Source organism: Macrobrachium nipponense, chromosome 3 (genome assembly GCF_015104395.2).
Source record: "Macrobrachium nipponense isolate FS-2020 chromosome 3, ASM1510439v2, whole genome shotgun sequence".
Classification (NCBI taxonomy): domain Eukaryota; kingdom Metazoa; phylum Arthropoda; class Malacostraca; order Decapoda; family Palaemonidae; genus Macrobrachium; species Macrobrachium nipponense.
Window position 1 is genome coordinate 112,996,898 of NC_087202.1, and position 20,153 is coordinate 113,017,050.

Below are 20,153 nucleotides of genomic sequence, written 5' to 3' on the forward strand. Positions count from 1 at the left end.
CCGGAAGAAGGTAGATGTGCTTATATATAACTCCTACCTGGTATAAGTTATATTTTGACAGTAAAATGAATTTGATATTAAAGGGAATTTGTAGTGTGTGTGTGTGTGTGTGTGTGTGTGTGTGATATCTTCCCAATGCACTGATCATGTATCCAAGTATTCTAAAATCGCACCTTTTCAAAAGAAGTACTTATATCAATTTTATGGGCACTGCCCATATCTCCTACAATGTCAAGTAGTAAAAAAAATAGTAAAGGACTTCACGCTGTTCTTTCTTGTTGACCTCACAATACCTGCTCCACAGTCGTACAACAAAATCTTTCCTTTGCCTCTTTTTTTTTCTCATTTGCTCTTCCTTTATATTCCATTACAAGTAATTTTGCATTACATATATTGTGCAATCTAGAACATCTCTTGTGAAGCTATCTCTGACAACATCCACAAGCCTATTTTGCAACTACATGTCCTGGTTTTCTTTCCATTCACCATATGTCTAAGTAGATTTCCAATCCACTCCTCTCCATTATCACTAAGCTATTTGTATACACCACCACCAATCGATTTCATTTTTGTATTTCCTTACAACTCTACTACTAGTATAATAATGTTTATTATTAGCTAAGTACTTAACTACAATTAATATAATGCCAGAGCTACCTAACCCCTCCTTTGCAATTCCTTCAATTGTTAAAATACTACAAACAATTCGGTACTGATCCCCAATGAGGAATCAAGATAAAAAATACTTTAGGACTTCTATTAGATTTGATGGAGGTTAAAAAGAGAAAACACACTGTACATCCAGTAAAAGACAACAAAAATAAAAAAAGAAAATAGTAGCAACATAAAAATTCCTTTACTTCCTATAATGACAATTCATATTTATCTTGTATGAGTTTTCTTTTTAATAATAGCTTTTGGCATCTAATTCAAGAAATCAAAGATAAATTACCATAAAACCTTTCTAACACAATAATATATTTAACCATACAAAAACTTCTTTCAGTTTTTTTCTGAATGTGGAAAAAGTAACCCACAAGATTACTGAGTACATATAACTTGTTTACTTTTAAGTATTTACATAGTACTAACATTTTAGTACTTTCAGGCCCTAGCTGCCCTTTCTCAAGAGATGTGCAGGTGGTCAGACTGCTGGGCCTTAACCCAGTCTGACCACCTACACATCTCTTGAGAAAGGGCCACAGCTAGGGCCCAAAAGTACTCAAGTGTTAATACTATGTAAATACTTACTGGTAAACAAGTTATACTTGGTAATCTTCTGGGTTTTGTTCAATACTATATTTAGTATCAAGACTTTTGACATACCTATGTACTAGCTCTTCTTGTTCTTTAACCATGGTTGCTAGTTGGGTAAACATCTGACCTAATTCCACAATAGTGGATTCGATTGTTCGCATTGTATCAGCACGACTCTGTAGGTAAGTATCCTGCTCTTCCATAAGTTGTAGCTGTTGATGGTAAGTGCCACCACTACCAAGATTGATAGCAACCTCCCCATTACTTCTACTTGAGTCTACATTTGTTGAATATGCGGCAGCTTCATCAGCTACAAGGACTGAACCATGGTGATACCCAGATACCGCACCAGGAGGAAGCTCACCACTAACTGCACCACCAGTAAAATGATCACGCCTTTCAGCCTGCTTTTTGAGGTTCTGAAATAAACAGAAAATAAAATATTAATTTTTCCAATGGAGAGATCAATACCACATTTATTTACTAACCTGCTCCAAGAAGTAGAAGCATAAGTAAAATGCTGCCTGGATACCAAAAATGGTCCAAGAATAGACAAAGATAATCTTGTTTTTCTATTTTTAACTGCAGGTGGAGGGGAAGAAAAATGGAATATTTGAACAATTTTTTTTTCAAATCTAAAGTATGTTACTTTACCTCTAACTAATGTACAGAACACTCACAGTGGTAACATTGTCCCTAATGATAAACGTACATTTTACAAAAGTAAGCAAGAAGTTAAATTAAAAGCAAATTTGGAAAGATTATTCAACAATACCTACCTCTGTACGAACTTCTAGAACATCCTTAAACTTCTGTGTGATGAATGCAACCTTGGTCTGGAGGGATCCCACCAGATTGGATGAATGTTTCTGAAGGTGCGAACTAGTTCCATTAGGGCTAGCAATACGAGACTGGTTGCGTAGATCAGTTAGTTGTTTAGTAAGGGATGTCAAATCATGGCGAATAATACCAGTTAGTTCTTGAACTTCGTGATCGTGGCTATCGTCAAAAAGCGATCTTCTTTTGGCCACTGAAAGTAAATGAAACTTATAATGACCTTAAGGGTAATGTAGTTGATTTGATTTACAAAAATCTGACTATAAAGCCTAGCACTGGGACACTTCAAGTCACTCAGTATTACTGACAGTAAAAACAAGTTGGAGTGGTTGGACAGCAAGAGGGAAGACTGGAAGTGGGAACAGAGGTAACATACAAGACTACAAAAATGGGTATAGCAAGGGACCGAAAGGCTGCAAACAATCAGACAGCAATTCTGCCCTTCCCCACAGATATATAGTCTGCCCTTCCCCACAGAGATATACCAGTATGTTCTTTGTTTACACAAGCTAACTACAAACAGTCAAACCCCTGTATCCACTTTCTCGAGATTCACGTAATCACCTATTTGCAGATTTTTCTTTGGACATTTCTACCCATTATTTGTGGGAAATTTGCCTATTTGCATTTTTTTCCAATTATAATTTTCACTAATTAGTGTATTTTGTTGTTATTTTCATGACCAAATACATTTTTATGATACAAAAATGATTTACTAATTTTTAAATATTAAGATAGATTAATACTATATTGGTAAGTTTAATAAGATTAAATATCATATAATAAAAATAATAATTATCTCTCTCTCTCTCTCTCTAACAGGGAAGTATGTTTTTTGTATGATAAATAAATGATTTAATTTTCAAATACCAATATATGTATTTATGTAAACAGCAATAATATAAATTCATTTAAGAGAGATCCTTACTGGATGAGTGGTTTGCGTGCTTGCCTACTGATTTTGTAGCATAAGTTAGTGCTCCGCTCTACCAAAGGGGATTCAGAGGAATTTATTTCTGGTACGTATTTCTCCATATAATGTGGTTTGGATCCCACAATAAGCTGTATGTCCTGTTGCTAAGTAACCAATTGGTTACTAGCCACGTCAAAAATATCTAATCCCTCGGGCCAGCCCTAGGAAAGCTGTTAATCAGCTCAGTTGTCTGGTTAAACTAAGGTATACTTAACTTAATTCATTAAAGAAAATACTATAAGTGAATTAGTAAGATTTTATTTGATAAATATGATATTGTTATGATACAATAAAGTTTGTTCATACTTACCTTGGCATTATATATATATATAGCTGTATTCTCCGAAGCCCGACAGAATTTCAAAACTCCAGGCCACACGCAGTGGTCGGCCAGGTGGTTCGTACCCATTCCCCACGCCGCTGGGAGGCGGGTGTCAGGAACTATTCCCATCTTCTATTCAGATTTTCTAATGCCACTGTCCCCGAGGGGAGGTTGGGCGGGTACTTGATTATATATATCTGCCAGGTAAGTATGAACAAACTTTATTGTATCATAACAATATCATTTTGTTCATGACACTTACCTGTCAGATATATATATATAGCTGATTCCCACCATTGGAGGTGGGGACCCCGGGACAGAATAAAAGGATTTTGGGAAACATTTCACATGCAGATGATAGACATCTTGGTTCCTTACCTGTTTAGCATAGCTGACTCGTGATTACTGTCACCTAAGTCTTGCTTTTGCTTTACTAGTCTCTCCAGCAAGGACGTGACCTGTATAGCTGGTGAGTTCTAGATGATCGGACGGGGGCGGGGCGTGACCACAATGTGTCTAGACCATATTGACCATACATGAGGCTAAGAAGTAAAATAAATATCACCACCTGACCAACCTAGCCAAAGTTTTAAGGTGTTTTAACTAAGGCTTAAGAGTTGAAGAAGTCCGCCATTGGCGGCGACTCAACAAATAAAAATTAAGAGCTCTTCCTAACTATTTTCTACAGGATAGGATGAGTGGTACTTCTTGCCCCAAGATTGTGTCTGCGGACCCACGTATGGCCCTAGCGAGCAGCAGATCTCATATGACGTCTTCACATCTCTCAGGGAGTGTGAAGCGAACACAGAGTTGCTTCGCTAAAACGCTCATGTACTCAGGATGTAACTGAGTGCCATGATCTGTTGAAATGCTTCCGAGGCCGCGCCCTCACCTCGTGAGCATTTACTTTAAAAGGTTTCAAATCTTTGTTCAAACATGACGAGTGAGCCTCTTAGAAAGACTCCTTAAAAATAACGCCAGGGCGTTCTTCGAAACAGGGCAAGTCTGGTCTTTTTGCGGAACACCGCAGATTGTCCGAATGGACCTCGACTTTCTTTAGTTTTATCAAGATAAAACTTGAGAGCCCCGACAGGGCACAGGACTCTCTGTGGCTCTTGCCCAATAATTTGTGCCATCCCCTTGATCTCCAGGCCTTTGGGCCAAGGGTTAGACGGGTTTTCGTTCTTAGCAAGAACGGAAGGCTTAGAGGACAGAATTATGTCCTCTAAAGCCAAAAACCTCTGATGATGGCTAAAACCTCACTAACCCTCTTTGTCGTAGCTAGAGTGGTTAGAAAATTAGCCTTTCTGGTCACGTGTATTAAGTTTACAGAAAGGAGAGGTTCGAAATGCTTTGACATCAAGAACTTCAGACTACGTCTAAGTTCCATGCCGGAAGCTTCGATCTAGACCATTTCAAGATTTCCGCAGACCTCAAAGATCGTGAAGGGCTTTGTTGTTTGACAGATCCGAATCTCTGAGCCTAGAGGCCGTCAACAATATTTTCTGTATTCTACAATCGTTGGGACTGTTAGCTTATCCCATACTTCAGACGGAAAGGGAAGACGGTAAAGTAATTCACAGAGGTGGAGGTGTAGGATTAGTCATTCTTCCTGCACTATCTCCAGAATTGGCCCACTCCGATTGGTACACTGCAAAATATGCAGCACTGCTTTGCTTTGGCAATGAGACTTGTAATTAATATTGAAGATCCTCTCGCTTCTCGACAGTCTGAACTTATCCAGACTCCAGAGCGGAGAGGTTTATAGGTACCTCTCGAAGTGGAGGCTGTTGAAGAGTAGACCGATTCTCTCGGAAAGGGGGTCCTTGGAAAGTGCTCTCTGAAGGACGTGACCTCTGTGAATCCAGCCTCTCGAAGGTTCAACATGGGGCGATCAGCGTCTTTCTCGCTCCCTCTGACGCCAGCGATTTACTTATCATATTTCCTAAGCTTTTGAATAGGGGAAAAGAGACTAACCAACTCATCCCCATTTCCATACTATATGATGGCGTCTATTGCTACCGCTCTCGGATCGAGAATAAGGGAAGCAACGTAGAGGAAGCTTCTTCGTCTTCAATATTGCGAAGAAATCTACGAAAGGACGTCTCCAAAGTCTCCACAACTCTCGACATACTTCCTAATAAGAGGATTATCCAGACGTCAGTAGTTGCTGCCGTCGATCGAGAAGATCGCACGGACGTGCAATAGTGTAACGAACCTCTTGAGGATCGTTACGTTCCGTGCCTATGTCTATAACCATCTCTCTCTTCTTGGGATATGAGAGAACTGCGAAATTATCTGAGATGATTTGGACCAATCGACCAAAAACTCACTCTTCGAGGAACTGGAGAGCCAACCAAATTGCTTCCAATTCTCTTAGATTATGTGCCAGGACCTCTGTACCTCTGTCCGGATGCCTGGCACCCTCTCGGTCCCTCACCTGAGGTGATCGTCAACCCATTGAGAGATGTTTAGAATTATTTCTAGATCTTTGATGTTATTTCAGTTCTCCTGTAGGAAAAAAACTGTAGAGGTCTGAATTGCAGTCCTATTCAGGGAAACAAGCTTCTCCAGCGAGGAAATGGGTCCCCAGCAGACTCTATCCATTCCTGTCACTAGCATGCTTCCTTCCCTAATAAGGCTGCGCTTTGCATAAGCAGGAGCGCATTATTATAGTGCTATGCCGCGGTAGAATCGTACAGAATTCTGTTACAGTGCGGTAAGCAGCGCTGAACAGGTCTAAGAGATATCTCTGTTGAAAATTTCTTAGCAAAAGGAAGTCGTGTTTTATTCATGATTACTAGAAATCCCCTCAACCCGAGGCGAAAGTCATGATTGTAGGGTAGAGATACGGTTCGTCAATCAATCCTGCGGGAGAGAGAGACGTAAGCGACCGAGCGTAACAGCGCGCTACCTCATACTGAGTTGGTGACACTGTGACAGTTACAGGCAGCAGGCAGCAGCTTATTCACCTTCTCGCAGTCTTATGCCGAGTTGCCAGCATTCTATTCATCTAAAGAATAGATTTTCCATTATTTGAACAGAAACTCTCAAGTTGGCATATTTAAGCGAAACAGAAATTCGCTAAATACAGAAGCTGATTTTGTGTTGTCGTAACATTACGCTTAATTACCAAATGTTAAATCGAAAAACTCCTGGAAAGTTGCCTGGAGTACCGATTAAATATACTGCGTCATCCACAATGACAGCAACCTCTCGTCTCGCACTATTCTGCCTGAGTTACCAGCTACTCTCTTCTACGAAGGAATAGGTTTGTTACTATTATCGATCAGAAGGAAATTCTCAAGCAGGCATATTTAAGCGAAAACATAATTCGCTAGATGCAGACGCTGAGTTAGTGTTGTTGTAACAATACCTTTTAGCGTTGTCCTAACAGCTGGAAACTCCTGGAAGTTTGCAGGAAGGACCGATTAAATACACTTACAATAACCGTCTTTTCGGTGCCATCTGTAGAGGTAACCATGATATGCGTATATTGACTTGAACCCTACATTAAGTAATATGACGCAAAGTTAAAATACGTAAGTATTGTAGTCACTTGAACATCTAATTTCTCTACTATTGCTTTCCTCGACGAGGAAGAGAGAGAGAATGGAAATCGACTGTCTTCGTTCTCTTTGCCAAGAGAACGAATTAACATTATTCGAATGGCGATCAAGTGAGAACCGAGGATCGAAAAGGACAGTTCCAATTTCTTATGATATTGGACATAAGACTTCATGGACGTAGTCTACAAGTCTTTTTCCTGGATGAGCCTCTGACTAATGAATGAGAGCTCTTTCGAATTTTGTTAATGCAGCGAGCTTATCCGCTTATGCGATAAAATAAAAGTTATTAAGATCTTTGTCAATGAGAACTAACCCATTTACATGACAGAAAGTAATCCAGGAATTCGAGCATATAGTTTTTCCTGATTCCCGCAGAAATCGAGGAAGGGGCAGGATTCCTAATCAGAGACTGGGCTTACGACATGTAGGACCTTAATGTTCCCCTTCGGCAGCGCAGTCCCGAAAGCAGACGAGGCATTTTATGACACCGAAATCTGCTTACAGTTTTTCTGGAATTCATCAAGTCATGGATTCTATTGAACGCTCCCTTCGTAGAAAGCAAAGTAGACATCTTGACGAGACCAAACTCCTTGCTCTTCTTCGAAGACGCCCTCTTGAAGACCGTACTTGCAGGAATCCTGGCGAATGTCTTGATGCGTAGGACGCCTAACGTTCTGAAGAACGTCCTGGTAAGTGCTCTGCTGAGCGACATGACGTGTCGGATGCCGAACGTTTTCAAAAGCGTCCTCGCTAGCGTCCTGGCGAGCGTCCAGATGTGTAAGACATCAAGCGTCTTCCAAAAAGCTTATCAATGTTTATGACGTCGAGCGTCTTCCAGAGCGTCCTGATGAGCGTCTCTGCGTGTAGGACGTCGAGCATCTGCAAAAGCTTCCTCACGTCTCAATGCGTAGGACGTTGAGCATCTTCAAGAGACGTCCTCGCGAGAGTCTTACGAGCGTATTGGTGCATAGAACACCAAGGGTTCTGAATGGCATCTCAGAGAGGATCTTGTCGAGCGCCCTGATGCATGAAAGGCCATAAGACTTGACCATACCGTAGACTTAAAGTGAATTCTCTACTACATTCATCTTCTCACTAAGCATGTACTCTAATAAGCCATGCTTTCGTAAGCATGAGAGCATTATATAATATATAGTGTTCTGCTGCGTTAGATTCCTTTAATAATGTTACCTACGGTAATCAGCATTGAAAGGCTGTAATATCTTTCTTATTGAAAGCTTCTTAGCAAAAGGCAGACAATATTTTATTTATGTTTGCTTAACTATCCCCTCAATCCGAGGCTAAGACCGCGATTGTAGGGGATAGATAAGGTTAGTCATTCCATCCCGCAGGACCGACCTCTCATGACTGAGAAATAGATGGTTAATGCGTTGGTCTAAGCGATAGCAGCCTCCGTAGCTGTCTGGCCTTACTCTTCCAGAGTTGCCAGCTACTCCATTCAATAAAGGAATCTTATAAAATTATTATCGAACTTGAGGAAGTTCTTATTAATGTATATTTAAGCAAAACAAGACTTCGATAAATCTAGAAGCTAATTAGGTATTTGTCATAACAATCCCTTTAAGCGTAGTCCTTCCTAGGAAAGTCCTGTAAGGATACTGGTAATAGAGTTGCACCAGCAAACGAATTAACTACGGTATGTGCTTATGATTTGACCGTATCGTATTATCATACAGCAGATACTCTACTACCTTCTTTCCCTGCCGAGGCAGATAGAGAAAGGAAAAAACTTTTACTATCTTCGTTTCTTTTCGTTAATAGAACGATAGAAAGAGTATATATATCTCCTTAAGGAAGGAAGTTAATACAGGAACTCTTTAAATCTTCGTAATTTCCTCATAAATCGCGGAAGAGACAGAATTCCTGTTCATCTCTAGGGTTTACGGAAGGAAGTAGATATTTCCTATCCGCCATCATACCCAAACGTCGATAAGATTCTTATTAAGAAACCAAGGTTTCCCCTCCCGAACGTCTTGGTAAAAAAAACTTCGACATGACTGTTGCTTATCAAATACGGAGGCGTCCCGAAAAGCGTCATCAAAAGCGTCCTGTCTTCAAGGGGAGCGCCACTCATGAAGCGTGCTAGTCATAAGCCTATGTACGGTGATCGTCGTCCGGACGAGTATTATGGACGTTCGCAACTCCTGACAAAGACGGCGGCCGCCTGTGCGACATCTTGCGTCTCTGTCACGCTCATCGACACTTCCAGAAACGCACTCAAAAGGACGCCTGTGCGTTCTTGGATGCGAGGATGTAGAAAGCGACGAGCAAGGAAAAGGAGAAGAAGACTGCCTGACTTGACAGACAGACAGCCTCAAATCCTTCCTTCAGTAAATGTGTTTTGCCCTTCTTTGGCGAAAACAAGGCCAACCGAGAAGGGCTGATCCTGTGAGAAGACGAGGGTACGCCTTCTTCCTTTTCACAGTAACAATGATAAGGCGATCTGGGCGCTTAACAACGTTCTTCCTATTTCCTTCTTCTTTCTCCCATGTGTTGGAAAGTCGTCAAATTGTTAAGGCGGCGATTACAATCGCATGACAATAGAGAGAGAGGACGTGAAGCGTCCTCCTCAATAAGCTTCTATTTAAAGGGCGCGAGTCCTTCCGAGAGCTCCAACCCCTGTACGGGGAGGACGCCTCGGAGGACGAGAAGCAATCCTTCAGGATTCGTGCACGTGCACGATCTTTGGCAGCCTGAGAAGCGTTTTCAGGTCCTGCCGAAGGGACGCCAGATCGGTGGGGGTTCCTCGTAACCCTCCTTCGGCTTTCGACATGCCCTCTCCCTGTGGTCCTGGGAGTCCGACAGAGGTCTAGACCTAGAGGCATTATAAGGCCGATCTGACGCCCCCTCCACAACACTAGGGGCACTAAATCAACATCACTACACTCACAGCACTGATTGGAGAGCGAGCACTTTAGATTCCAATTACTGATGTAATCCACCATAACAGAAAGGGCATTACCTCTCACAGACACTTCCTCTAGGGCCCGTAGGCCATTTACCACAAGGTTAGGCAAAATAAAGTTTACTCTGTTTACTGATCTTGGAGGAAAACCTCCTGATTCTATTACGCTCTAATTTGCGTACATACGAATCATACATCTTCTTTCGGAATCAGTCAATTATTACACTAATTACATTGATGACACGTCGTGCATATTAAGTGAGAATATATCGAAAGTTTCGTTATTCTCACCTAACCCCTTGCAGACAACAAAGTCTGAAACTAGTCTAACTAGAATCAGACTTCTTATGTCAAGAAATTCAAAATTAAATCAATTTATGATAGCGTTTATGCCTAGCCGCAAATCAAGTTAATAAACCAAAAAAAAAGAAAACAACAACAGATACTTAAGCGGCAATGAAGTTCCAAAATCCTAGACGGAGGTAATGAAAACAGGTGTTTACATTACCGGCGACAGAAGAAAATCTGAATAGAAGATGGGAATAGTTCCTGACACCCGCCTCCCAGCGGCGGGAATGGGTACTACCACCTGGCCGACACTGCGTGTGCCGGGAGTTTTGAAATTCTGTCGGGCTTCGGAGAATACAGCTATATATATATATCTGACAGGTAAGTGTCATGAACAAATTAAAAATTAAGAAAGGTTCAAGGAAATCCCAATTTTCCCCCAGCTTTCTTTTTAACTCCAAGTACTAAGCTGAGGTCCAGAGCTGTCACGTATATCAAGTAATGTGACAGGAGGGGGAGGTGTTGTGTTGCCCTTTCTCTTTTACCGAGATGAGAGAATTTTTATGGTACATGTATACGTACGTATAATATTTTCAAATAATAATAATACTTTATTAAAAGTAATGGCTACTTCATAAGCGTTACACTTGTAGAGATTCTTCTCTATTGTGCGAATAGCGGCTTTTTCCATGCTATTAAACAGGCTAGTAGAGCGCCTATAGAGGTCATGGTCAAATACAGGGTCAAAATAGGTGTATATATTTGAATTTTACAGATAAACTATGATACCATAGTTTATCAAAGTCATTAATGATTTTCTCTCTCTCTCTCTCTCTCTCTCTCTCTTAAAGCAAGCTTTCGTCTGGAGTTGCGCCAGACATCCTCGGGCTGGGAAGCTGAGGGTGGACTGATCTAGGTGCGGCGTCCGTCCTCCTTATATCTGTGGTTGACCGGAGGGGGTCTGCCCCATGCTTGTCTCCTATTGGCTGGTGGCGGTGAGTCTTTGTTTTCATTGGTTGCCTGAGCTAGGTCTCAAGCCACTTTCTTCGAGCCAATGGTTGCGTTGCAGCATATCCTGCAGCCGCCTGGACCTCCTGAGCGGCGCTGTAACGTTGATGGTCGTTGCGCTACGCTGTGGGACGTCACGGCTAATTTGATTCTTATCGGCTGCAGGAGTACCTCGTTGGGGGGGCGTTGTCTTCTGTGGAGTTGTCGTAATCGGTGGTGTCATTGTTGGTGGCAGGTCTTCTCATACTCGTAGGGAGGAGAAATTCTTCCTGCGTCGTATTCAGTGTAGGTTTTATTTGCTGGATGAGGAGCGCCTCCAGCAGGCGCAACCGACGGGCATCAGGGGCCTTCCCGATGATTTTCGTGTTCTATATGATGAGATCCCGGGAGATGGCCTTCTGATGTTTGGTGTGGGCATGATTCTTGATGGGCCCCTATTGGGCGTGGCACGAGCGTCTCTTCGACAGTCGCATGGTAGTCATACCTACGTAGGCGCCGCTGCATTCGCGGACTGGGCATATATACTGATACATACATGGGTCTGCTTCGGGGGTTCTCGTACCTGTGGAGAGGGGTTATTTTTCATAATAAGGTCGCTCGTCCTCTGATTCTTAATCCTATGATTAAGTCGATATTCTTGGTGTCGTCAGTCGGGGATACATTTTCAGAAATAATTTTCTTAATGGAGTCCTCTTCTTCACGGTAATGGGAACTCATGAAGGTTTTGTAGTACAGCTTGATATTATCCTGAGGGCGGGGCTGCAGGCTCTCACTACCGTACCATTTCTCCAGGGCTGTGCGGACTTCCTTGCTGATTAATTTATTTGAGTACCCGTTATTCACAAGTACTTGGGAGGCGCGGTCGAGTTCCTGATGAGTGTCCTGCCAGGTCGAGCAGTGGGAGAGGGCCCTCCTGATGAAGGCCCTGACGGTGGTGCTTTTGAATCTGGCAGGGCACTCGCTGTCTCCGTTGAGGCAAAGTCCTAAATTGGTCTTCTTTGTGTAGACTGAAGTACGGAGACCGTCTTCCATCTTGCTTACAAGGACGTTGAGGAAGGGGAGCCAATCGTCGGAGCTGTGTTCGACTGCGTAATTCAGCACACTACACTACTGAGATGCTTGACGGAGGGCTTCTACCTCATCCTCGGCGTCAACTTGCACAAAGATGTCGTCAATATAATGTCCATATCTGCGGGGTTGCTGCATCCTGGCGAAGACCCGTTCCTCCACGGTGCCCATATAAAAGTTAGTGAAGAGGACCCCCAGTGGGGAGCCCATCACCATGCAGTCCTTTTGGCGGAACATCTGGCCACAGTGGGTGGAGAAAGGGGCCTTCTTCATAAAGATCTCCAGCAGCGTACGGAGCGAGGCTTCCGGTATGTTGAGGGGCGCTGTGGACTGATTCCCGTAGACACGATCAAGGATTATATCTATGGTTTCGTCGACAGGCACGTTTGTAAACAGGGACTTCACGTCCAGGGAGGTGATAATCCCGGTACCAGGGGCGTCCTTGATGGCTTCTAAGAACTCTGCCGAAGACTGCAGGCTGTACCGACTCGGGACGTAAGAAGTCAAAATTTGGTTGAGGCGTTTAGCCAAGGCGTACGTAGGGGCGGGCGTATGGCTGATGATCGGCCGGAAGGGGTTTCCTTGTTTGTGGGTTTTTACATTACCATATAAATAACCCAGGCTGTAGTATCCTTGTATGGGCGGGAGGTGCACAGCATTTGTCGCAGCATTCACTGCGCTGATGACTCCGTTAGCCTCCCTCCTGATGTTGTCTGTCGGGTTCCTCGTCAGGCGCTCGAACTTGCTCTCGTCAGACAAAATAGCCTCCAGCTTCTCGTGATGTTCGGCAGTATCAATCAAGACAAAGGCTGCTGTCTTGTCCGCGCATCGCACCGTGATGTCCACTTTCTCCTTCAATTCCTTCGCTGCTTTCTTCATCTCCTTGGTGAGGATCCCGCTGGAGTGCGAGCCCCTCTCTGTAAGAGCTTCAGCAAGTAGGAGGGGTTGAAGGGCATCAGTAGTTCTCATGATGCTCCGGGCTTTGAGTTGCTGGATGGAGTCTAGGAGCAACTCGATTTTGAGTCTCTTGTCATGAGGCCTGGGTCTCAAAATGAAGTGGCAATTAAGACCTAGCTTCAGAAGGGCGCCTACGTAGGTATGACTACCATGCGACTGTCGAAGAGACTCATGCCACGCCCAAGAGCGGGCTATCAAGAATCACACCCGCACCAAACATCAGGAGGCCATCTCCCGGGATGTCATCATACAGAACACAAAAATCATCAGGAAGGCCCCTGATGCCCGCCGGTTGCGCCTGCTGGAGGCACTCATCCAGCAAATAAAACCTACACTGAATACGACGCAGGAAGAATTTCTCCTCCCTACGAGTATGAGAAGACCTGCCACCAACAATGACACCACCGATCACGACAACTCCACAGAAGACAACGCCCCCCAACGAGGTACTCCTGCAGCCGATAAAAATCAAATTAGCCGTGACGTCCCACAGCGTAGCGCAACGCCCATAAACGTTACAGCGCCACTCAGGAGGTCCAGGCAGCTGCAGGATATGCTGCAATGCAATCATTGGCTCGAAGAAAGTGGCTTGAGACCTAGCTCAGGCAACCAATGAAAACAAAGACTCACTGCCACCAGCCAATAGGAGACAAGCATGGAGCAGACCCCCTCCTGTCAACCACAGATATAAGGAGGACGGACACCGCACCAAGATCAGTCCACCCTCAGCTTCCCAGCCCGGGGATGTCTGGCAGCTCCAGACGAAAGCTCGCTTTAAGAAAGAGAGAGAGAGAGAGAGAGAGAGAGAGAGAGAGAGAGAGAGAGAGAGAGAGAGAGAGAGAGAAAATCGTTAATGACTTTGATGACTATGGTATCATAGTTTATCTGTAAAATTCAAATATATACACCTATTTTGACCCTGTATTTGACCATGACCTCTGTAGGCACTCTATTAGCTTCTTTAAGTAGCACGGAAAAAGCCGCTATTTGGAAAATAGAGAAGAATCTCTACAAGTGTAACACTGCTGAAGTAGCCATTACTTTTAATAAAGTATGCTTGAGAGAGGGTCTGCTTCCTAGGTACAACAACAACAATAATAATAATAATAATAATAATAATAATAATAATAATAATAATAATAATAATAATAATAATAATAATAATAATAATAATAATAATACATAACTGTAATTACAAAATTCATGTGACAGTATTTTAAAGAAATACAACAACCCTTCCATTTCACTTCTTTAAATAAGGATTCTCTCTCTCTCTCTCTCTCTCCTCTCTCTCTCTCTCTCTCTCTCTCTCTCTCTCTTTCTTTTTATGATAAATAAATGATTTACTACTTTTCAAATATTAATATTAATGTAAACAGCAATACGTAATTTCAATTCATTAAAAAAATACTAAAGTGAATCAGTAAGATTTTAGTTTATACACTATACAAAGCTGAGGGCCAGAGCTGTCAAATATATCAAGTATAATGTGACAGGAGGGGGAGTGAGTGTGTTGCGTTGCCGACTGAACGTTGTGTTGTGTTGCTGACTAATAGTTCATGTAATTTTTAAAGTACATATGTGTATATTTATTAATATTGTTTCAAAAGATAATAATAATAATAATAATAATATAACTGTAATTAAAAATTTCATATGTGATAGTATGTATTTTAAAAAATACAATAATTTTTCCATTTCACTTTTTTAAATAAGGATAACTCTCTCTCTTGCCCCACATGATTACATTATGTCATAGCGGTAACTCTCTCCCTGCTTTGGTTGAAAGTTTAAGATAAGTTAAGTATATCTTAGTTTTACCAGAGCACTGAACTGATTAACAACTCTCCTAAGGTTAGCCCGAAGGATTAGATATTTCTATGCAGCTAGGAACCAATGGTTACTTAGCAACGGGACCTACAGCTTTTTGTGGGATCCGAATCACATCGAGAAATGAATTTCTATCACCAGAAATAAATTCTTCTGATGCTGTGTGGGCAGAGCAGGGAATCGAACCTAGACCCTGAGATCGATAGTCGAGCAGGTAACCAACTCGTCCAACAAGAAACTGGAAGTGTTAGAAGTGTATGTATATAGCGGACCCCCCATATTCGCACACTCACACATTCACAATTTCTCTCTGGAACGTTTCCTGCATTATTGGCGAAAATGTGCCTATTCACAGTATTTTTCTATGAGAAATATCCACAAATTCCTGGGTTTTTTTTAATCAATTTCATCATAAAATGTACTTTTTGTGATAAAACTTTAAAAAACCCAGTATAAAATTTTTAGTGGGTTTTCTTGAGTTTTAACTACCAAAATAGGAGGTTTCAAGCATTTTTATAGGAGTTCTAACTATTCACGGGGGTCTGGTACGCATCCTCCGTGAAAATGGGGACCACTGTATATTTTTAAGTACTACTACATCTTATGATAAAATAATAATTTATAGTGCTAATTTTCAAATACTAATATAAAGTTTAATGAGATTAAAAAGTAACAATAATATTTTTTTTTTCTCTCTCTCTTTTAATTATGTATGATTATTTGTTGTGTGGTATGGTAAGTAAATGATTTACCTAATAACTAATTTTCAAATATTAAAATGAATAATAAAAGTAGTAGCAATTCCCAGTCTTTTTATCCCCTTTGAAAAAGGAGGTGGGGGAGTAAATGACAGTTTGATATAGTACTATTGGCAGAAGGGAACGAGTTGGAGTCGTAAGGAGTTATTCTCTCTCTCTCTCTTCATAATTATTCTCTATGTCTCAGATATAATTCATAATCTCACACTCTTGATAGTCAGATATATGATGTTTGGATTCAATGGTGTGTGTGTGTGTGTGTGTGTGTGTGTGTGTGTGTGTGTGTGTGTGTGTGTGTGTGTGTGTGTTGTTGGCTGTACACTCGACAAGAAAACTGAAGAAACAGTTTTCATTAGCTTTCGTTCATCGAATTTCCCATTTGTTTTTACTGAAAAGACATAATATCGCTAAATTTAATCTAGAATATGAAAGTACACTGCAAATTATATCATCTTAGTTAAAACTGCAAAACAAAACCGTTCACATACTTAAAAACACGATATATGTCCGAAGTAATTGGAATTTCTCAGATGGATTCGTTCATAGAGATCTGGTATATAGAATATGAATTTCTGATTGTATTACTATGTATCACGACGACAATATATACTCGTTTTCCTTCATGAACGGGGATATCATTGTATCATTGTAAGTGGCGAATGCAATTATTTTTAGCTTCTACAAACTCATGTTTGTATTCCAAAGCGTTTAATGTTAGCTGACGTCAATGGCAGCCAATGTTGTTAAAGATAAGGTAGGTTGAGCAAATCTAGTTGCATCCACAAGAGCGTTTTCTATGATGTGGAGGAGCCCTAGAACTTCGAGCGTGAAAGCGCAAGTCACTGGATACTGGCTTACGTAACGGATTTCACACTTTGATTATTTTGACGTTGATATGGATCGAATGCTAGTTGCTGTTTACAAAGCAACCGTCTTTAAACATAAATCTTTATCAAGGTTAAAGTAGCATGTCAGCTCAAAGATTTTCTGGCTATACACTCCCATTACAAAGCAGTTCGTAAATGCATTTCTTTGCTGCGAGGCTGAAAGATCTCCCAACAAATCAACATCATTTGCACGATATAAAACTTTAATTGCCTGTGCAATACATATTGAGTTATTTGTGGTAATAACTATTTTTACTTAACACAGCTTTTTTCGGGAATGATATGTGGATGAAACCCGATTTTCAAAAGTACAGATTATATCAAGAGAGCAAGAATGACCGCAGCCTGTGTCTAAAATGTTCCACGTCTTTTTACAATCTTTGAATGTTATGGCAACTGTCAAATGAAATCAAGATTAAGGTAGGAATTTCTTAGAGAATTAACTTGAATATTATGATCCTTCAAATTTTATCTAGCATAGATAGTGCAGCACGATCTTGGCAGTCGTTATCCCCGTTTCCCAGGTATCTGTGCACCGACTCGCCGCTCTTTCTTCTGCCTTTCCCCATCACAAGTCCGTCACCAATACTATAATTTCTCTCTCACTCTCTCTTTCTCTCTCTCCACTTCTAAAACATACTTTAAAAATATATATATATCCACTCAATCTCCCAAAGAAAATATAATGAAATTAAGTAGTTATAAATAGGCCTAAGCTTTCACGTAAGCAGATTTTGTTCTCTCTCTCTCTCTCTCTTTTAAAACACATTTGAAAAAATATTATCACTCAATATAATGAATTAAGTATCTCTACAGATAGGCCTATGCTTGCGCTCTCTCTCTCTCTCTCTCTCTCTCTCTCTCTCTCTCTCTCTCTCACACACACACTTCCAAGTTTCTCTCTCTCTCTCTCTCTCTCTCTCACTTTTAAAGCACATTTGAAAAAATATTATCACTCAATCTTTCAAAGTAAATATAATGAATTAAGTATCTCTATAGATAGGCCTATGCTTGTGCTTGTGCTCTCTCTCTCTCTCTCTCTCTCTCTCTCTCTCTCACCCCACTTTTGAAAAATTTGAAAAAAATATTGTCACTTTATCTCTCAAAGTAAATTTAATGAATTAAGTATCTCTATCGATAGGCGTATGCTTGCGCGCCCTCTCTCTATCGTCATACTATTTCATTCTTTACTGTATTGTTGTTCCTCACGATTTCCACAAGTACTGATCAAATTTTAAAACACTTTCTCTCATTGTTTAAGATCCGTCTTCAATTACGCATGAATGTTACGTCAGTTTAGTGTCAAACATTACTTATAAATAAGGCTTCACAGTAGGTTTTAAAAAAGGATGATCGATATTCTACCCTGAACTGACGTTACCAAATCAACATAACGAATAATATAGAGCCTGTTTCTACATTCAAGTATAAATTATTAAAGGACCTCTACAGAATCTTTATGGTTTAAAGTTAATGGAAATCTAGAAAGCAACAAACACTATGATTTTGAAGCTCCGCCCCCTTTCTAGAGTTGCCAGGTGTGGCATTATTGAACACTATATGTCCGAAGATTTAAAAAAACTGTATCTTAACATTCCTTGCCGAGTGTACATACAGATTTTTAGTGGTAAAATGTTTAAGATGACTTTGAAATTATAATTATAATAATATAATTTCAAAGATTACTGCAGTACATAATAGAATAGTAATTTAAAGTATATTTGAAGTGGGATGTTATTTAAGGTATATATTTGGTATCTGAACTTTCAAGATGGGCAGTTATAAGCGTTTTTATAGGAATTCTGACTATTTGCGGGGGTCTCATATGGATCCCCGCGAATACAGGGGGTCCACTGTATGTATCTATATGAAATTAAGAGACCTATATAAAATACACAAAATTTCATATATGTACTTCAGTTGACACTGTTCCAACCGTAACCAATGTTAAATGCAAAAAGAAAGGTAAATGACAAGTATTTACATGCAATATACAAGTGTGGATTATGACTTTGGCAGCATTAAAGCACTGTCATTAGCATTCTTGGCCAGTGATATAAGGGGTCAAAATGTTACCCTGACTCAGTCTTAGTTAATTTGGAATGGGGGCAGGGGGGTTGTTGTTATGTTCAAAATATTTCCTTTGGACTAGGTCTTAATAATAAATCTGTCCACATAGTTGGATTTCCAGTGGCTTCCAGATTCACGTTCTCAGTTTGAGATACATCAGATTCCAGAATATTATAGCTCTTGGAAAATAGCTTGTACTCCCCCAGGTTGTGTATGACCAGTATCCCTCATATGTACAAATATCACCCCTCTAAAAGAGTCATCCTTACCAACCGTTTATGATCCCTGCTCCACTAACATCTGTAAAATGGGTCTACTAATCTCTACAGCATAAACCTAACTGCAATCATTTAAAAGTTAATTTATAAACTATTAAATTATTTTCTCTAATATTCAAATATACATTAACCAGGTAGCTACCAACAGCTACATGATAATGGAAAATGAGTAGATTGTCATATCTGAGGTGTTCAGTAACTTTTTGATGCTCTCAATATACAGGGGTTTATTTTTCAGAGGAACCATTATAGAAAAGAGTGGAGTAGATTTAACTGCTGACAGCTTTCTTGATAATGTGCTGCTGGATAGAGCGACTATGTCAGGTTACATATTATTGTCTCAGATATTTTTAAATACCACTACAAAATCATAAGAGACATATTCAGAAAAATATGCTTTGTAAAATTACCCAGTAAAATTAATTTTCATAAGTATACAACTTACATCTTTTATTATTATCCCTTTTCTAACTATCCCTCTATGCTGCATGGTAACTCCAGTACTACTTAATGGATGTAAACCAGAGGAAATAGCTGAAAGAGAATAAAATGACAGATGGTCAAACTCTGAAGCTGAGCTTAGGCAGGCAAATAAATAGTACTGGAGGATTATAGATGAAGAGATGCTGCCTTCTTTTCCTGGACATTTTTGAGTTTTTTTCACTATTCTCAGACCTCACTCTATATTTTCCAACTGAGATCACAATCTTTGGAGATAAGTACTTCTTCCATGCCATCCCCAATACAGTGGAGTTACGTGACACCTTTCTTGCCCTTTCCTGGTCAAAAGGACATACTATGCTGGGACCTAGGAGTAGTTTGATGAACAGAAGTAAAAGGATATGAGCTGTGTGGGTTTCCTGAAAATTTTAAGACCTTCTACCTCTTGAATGAGGAGAAAGAGTATACAACAGGCAGTCCCTGGTTATCAGCAAAAGGCGCCATTAACCAAAACTTGGTGATATATGGCGCTGCTATCTGGTTTATGGTGCCAATAACAGGTTAATGGCATCTCCTTTAGGTATGTTATGGGGTCATAACTCTATTATTGGCCCCTTATGGCCCTGATAACGGGAACTTGACCATAAATCACTGATTCTATGTTACTAGACGAGTGCCATAAAA

The 20,153-nt window shown here is 40.7% G+C and overlaps 1 protein-coding gene across 3 annotated transcripts in view; it reads right to left on the reverse strand.

Annotated features, from left to right (window-relative positions):
- Window positions 1-20,153, reverse strand: part of LOC135221978 (syntaxin-5-like) — a 47,744-nt gene that overhangs the window by 2,315 nt on the left and 25,276 nt on the right. For all 3 annotated transcript variants that reach the window (XM_064260072.1, XM_064260070.1, XM_064260071.1), the window contains exons 5-6: window positions 2,037-2,287; window positions 1,327-1,676 (exon numbers count right to left, since the gene is read on the reverse strand). In XM_064260072.1, the coding sequence (XP_064116142.1) occupies window positions 1,327-1,676; window positions 2,037-2,287 (601 nt within the window). The remainder of the gene's footprint in view (window positions 1-1,326; window positions 1,677-2,036; window positions 2,288-20,153) is intronic.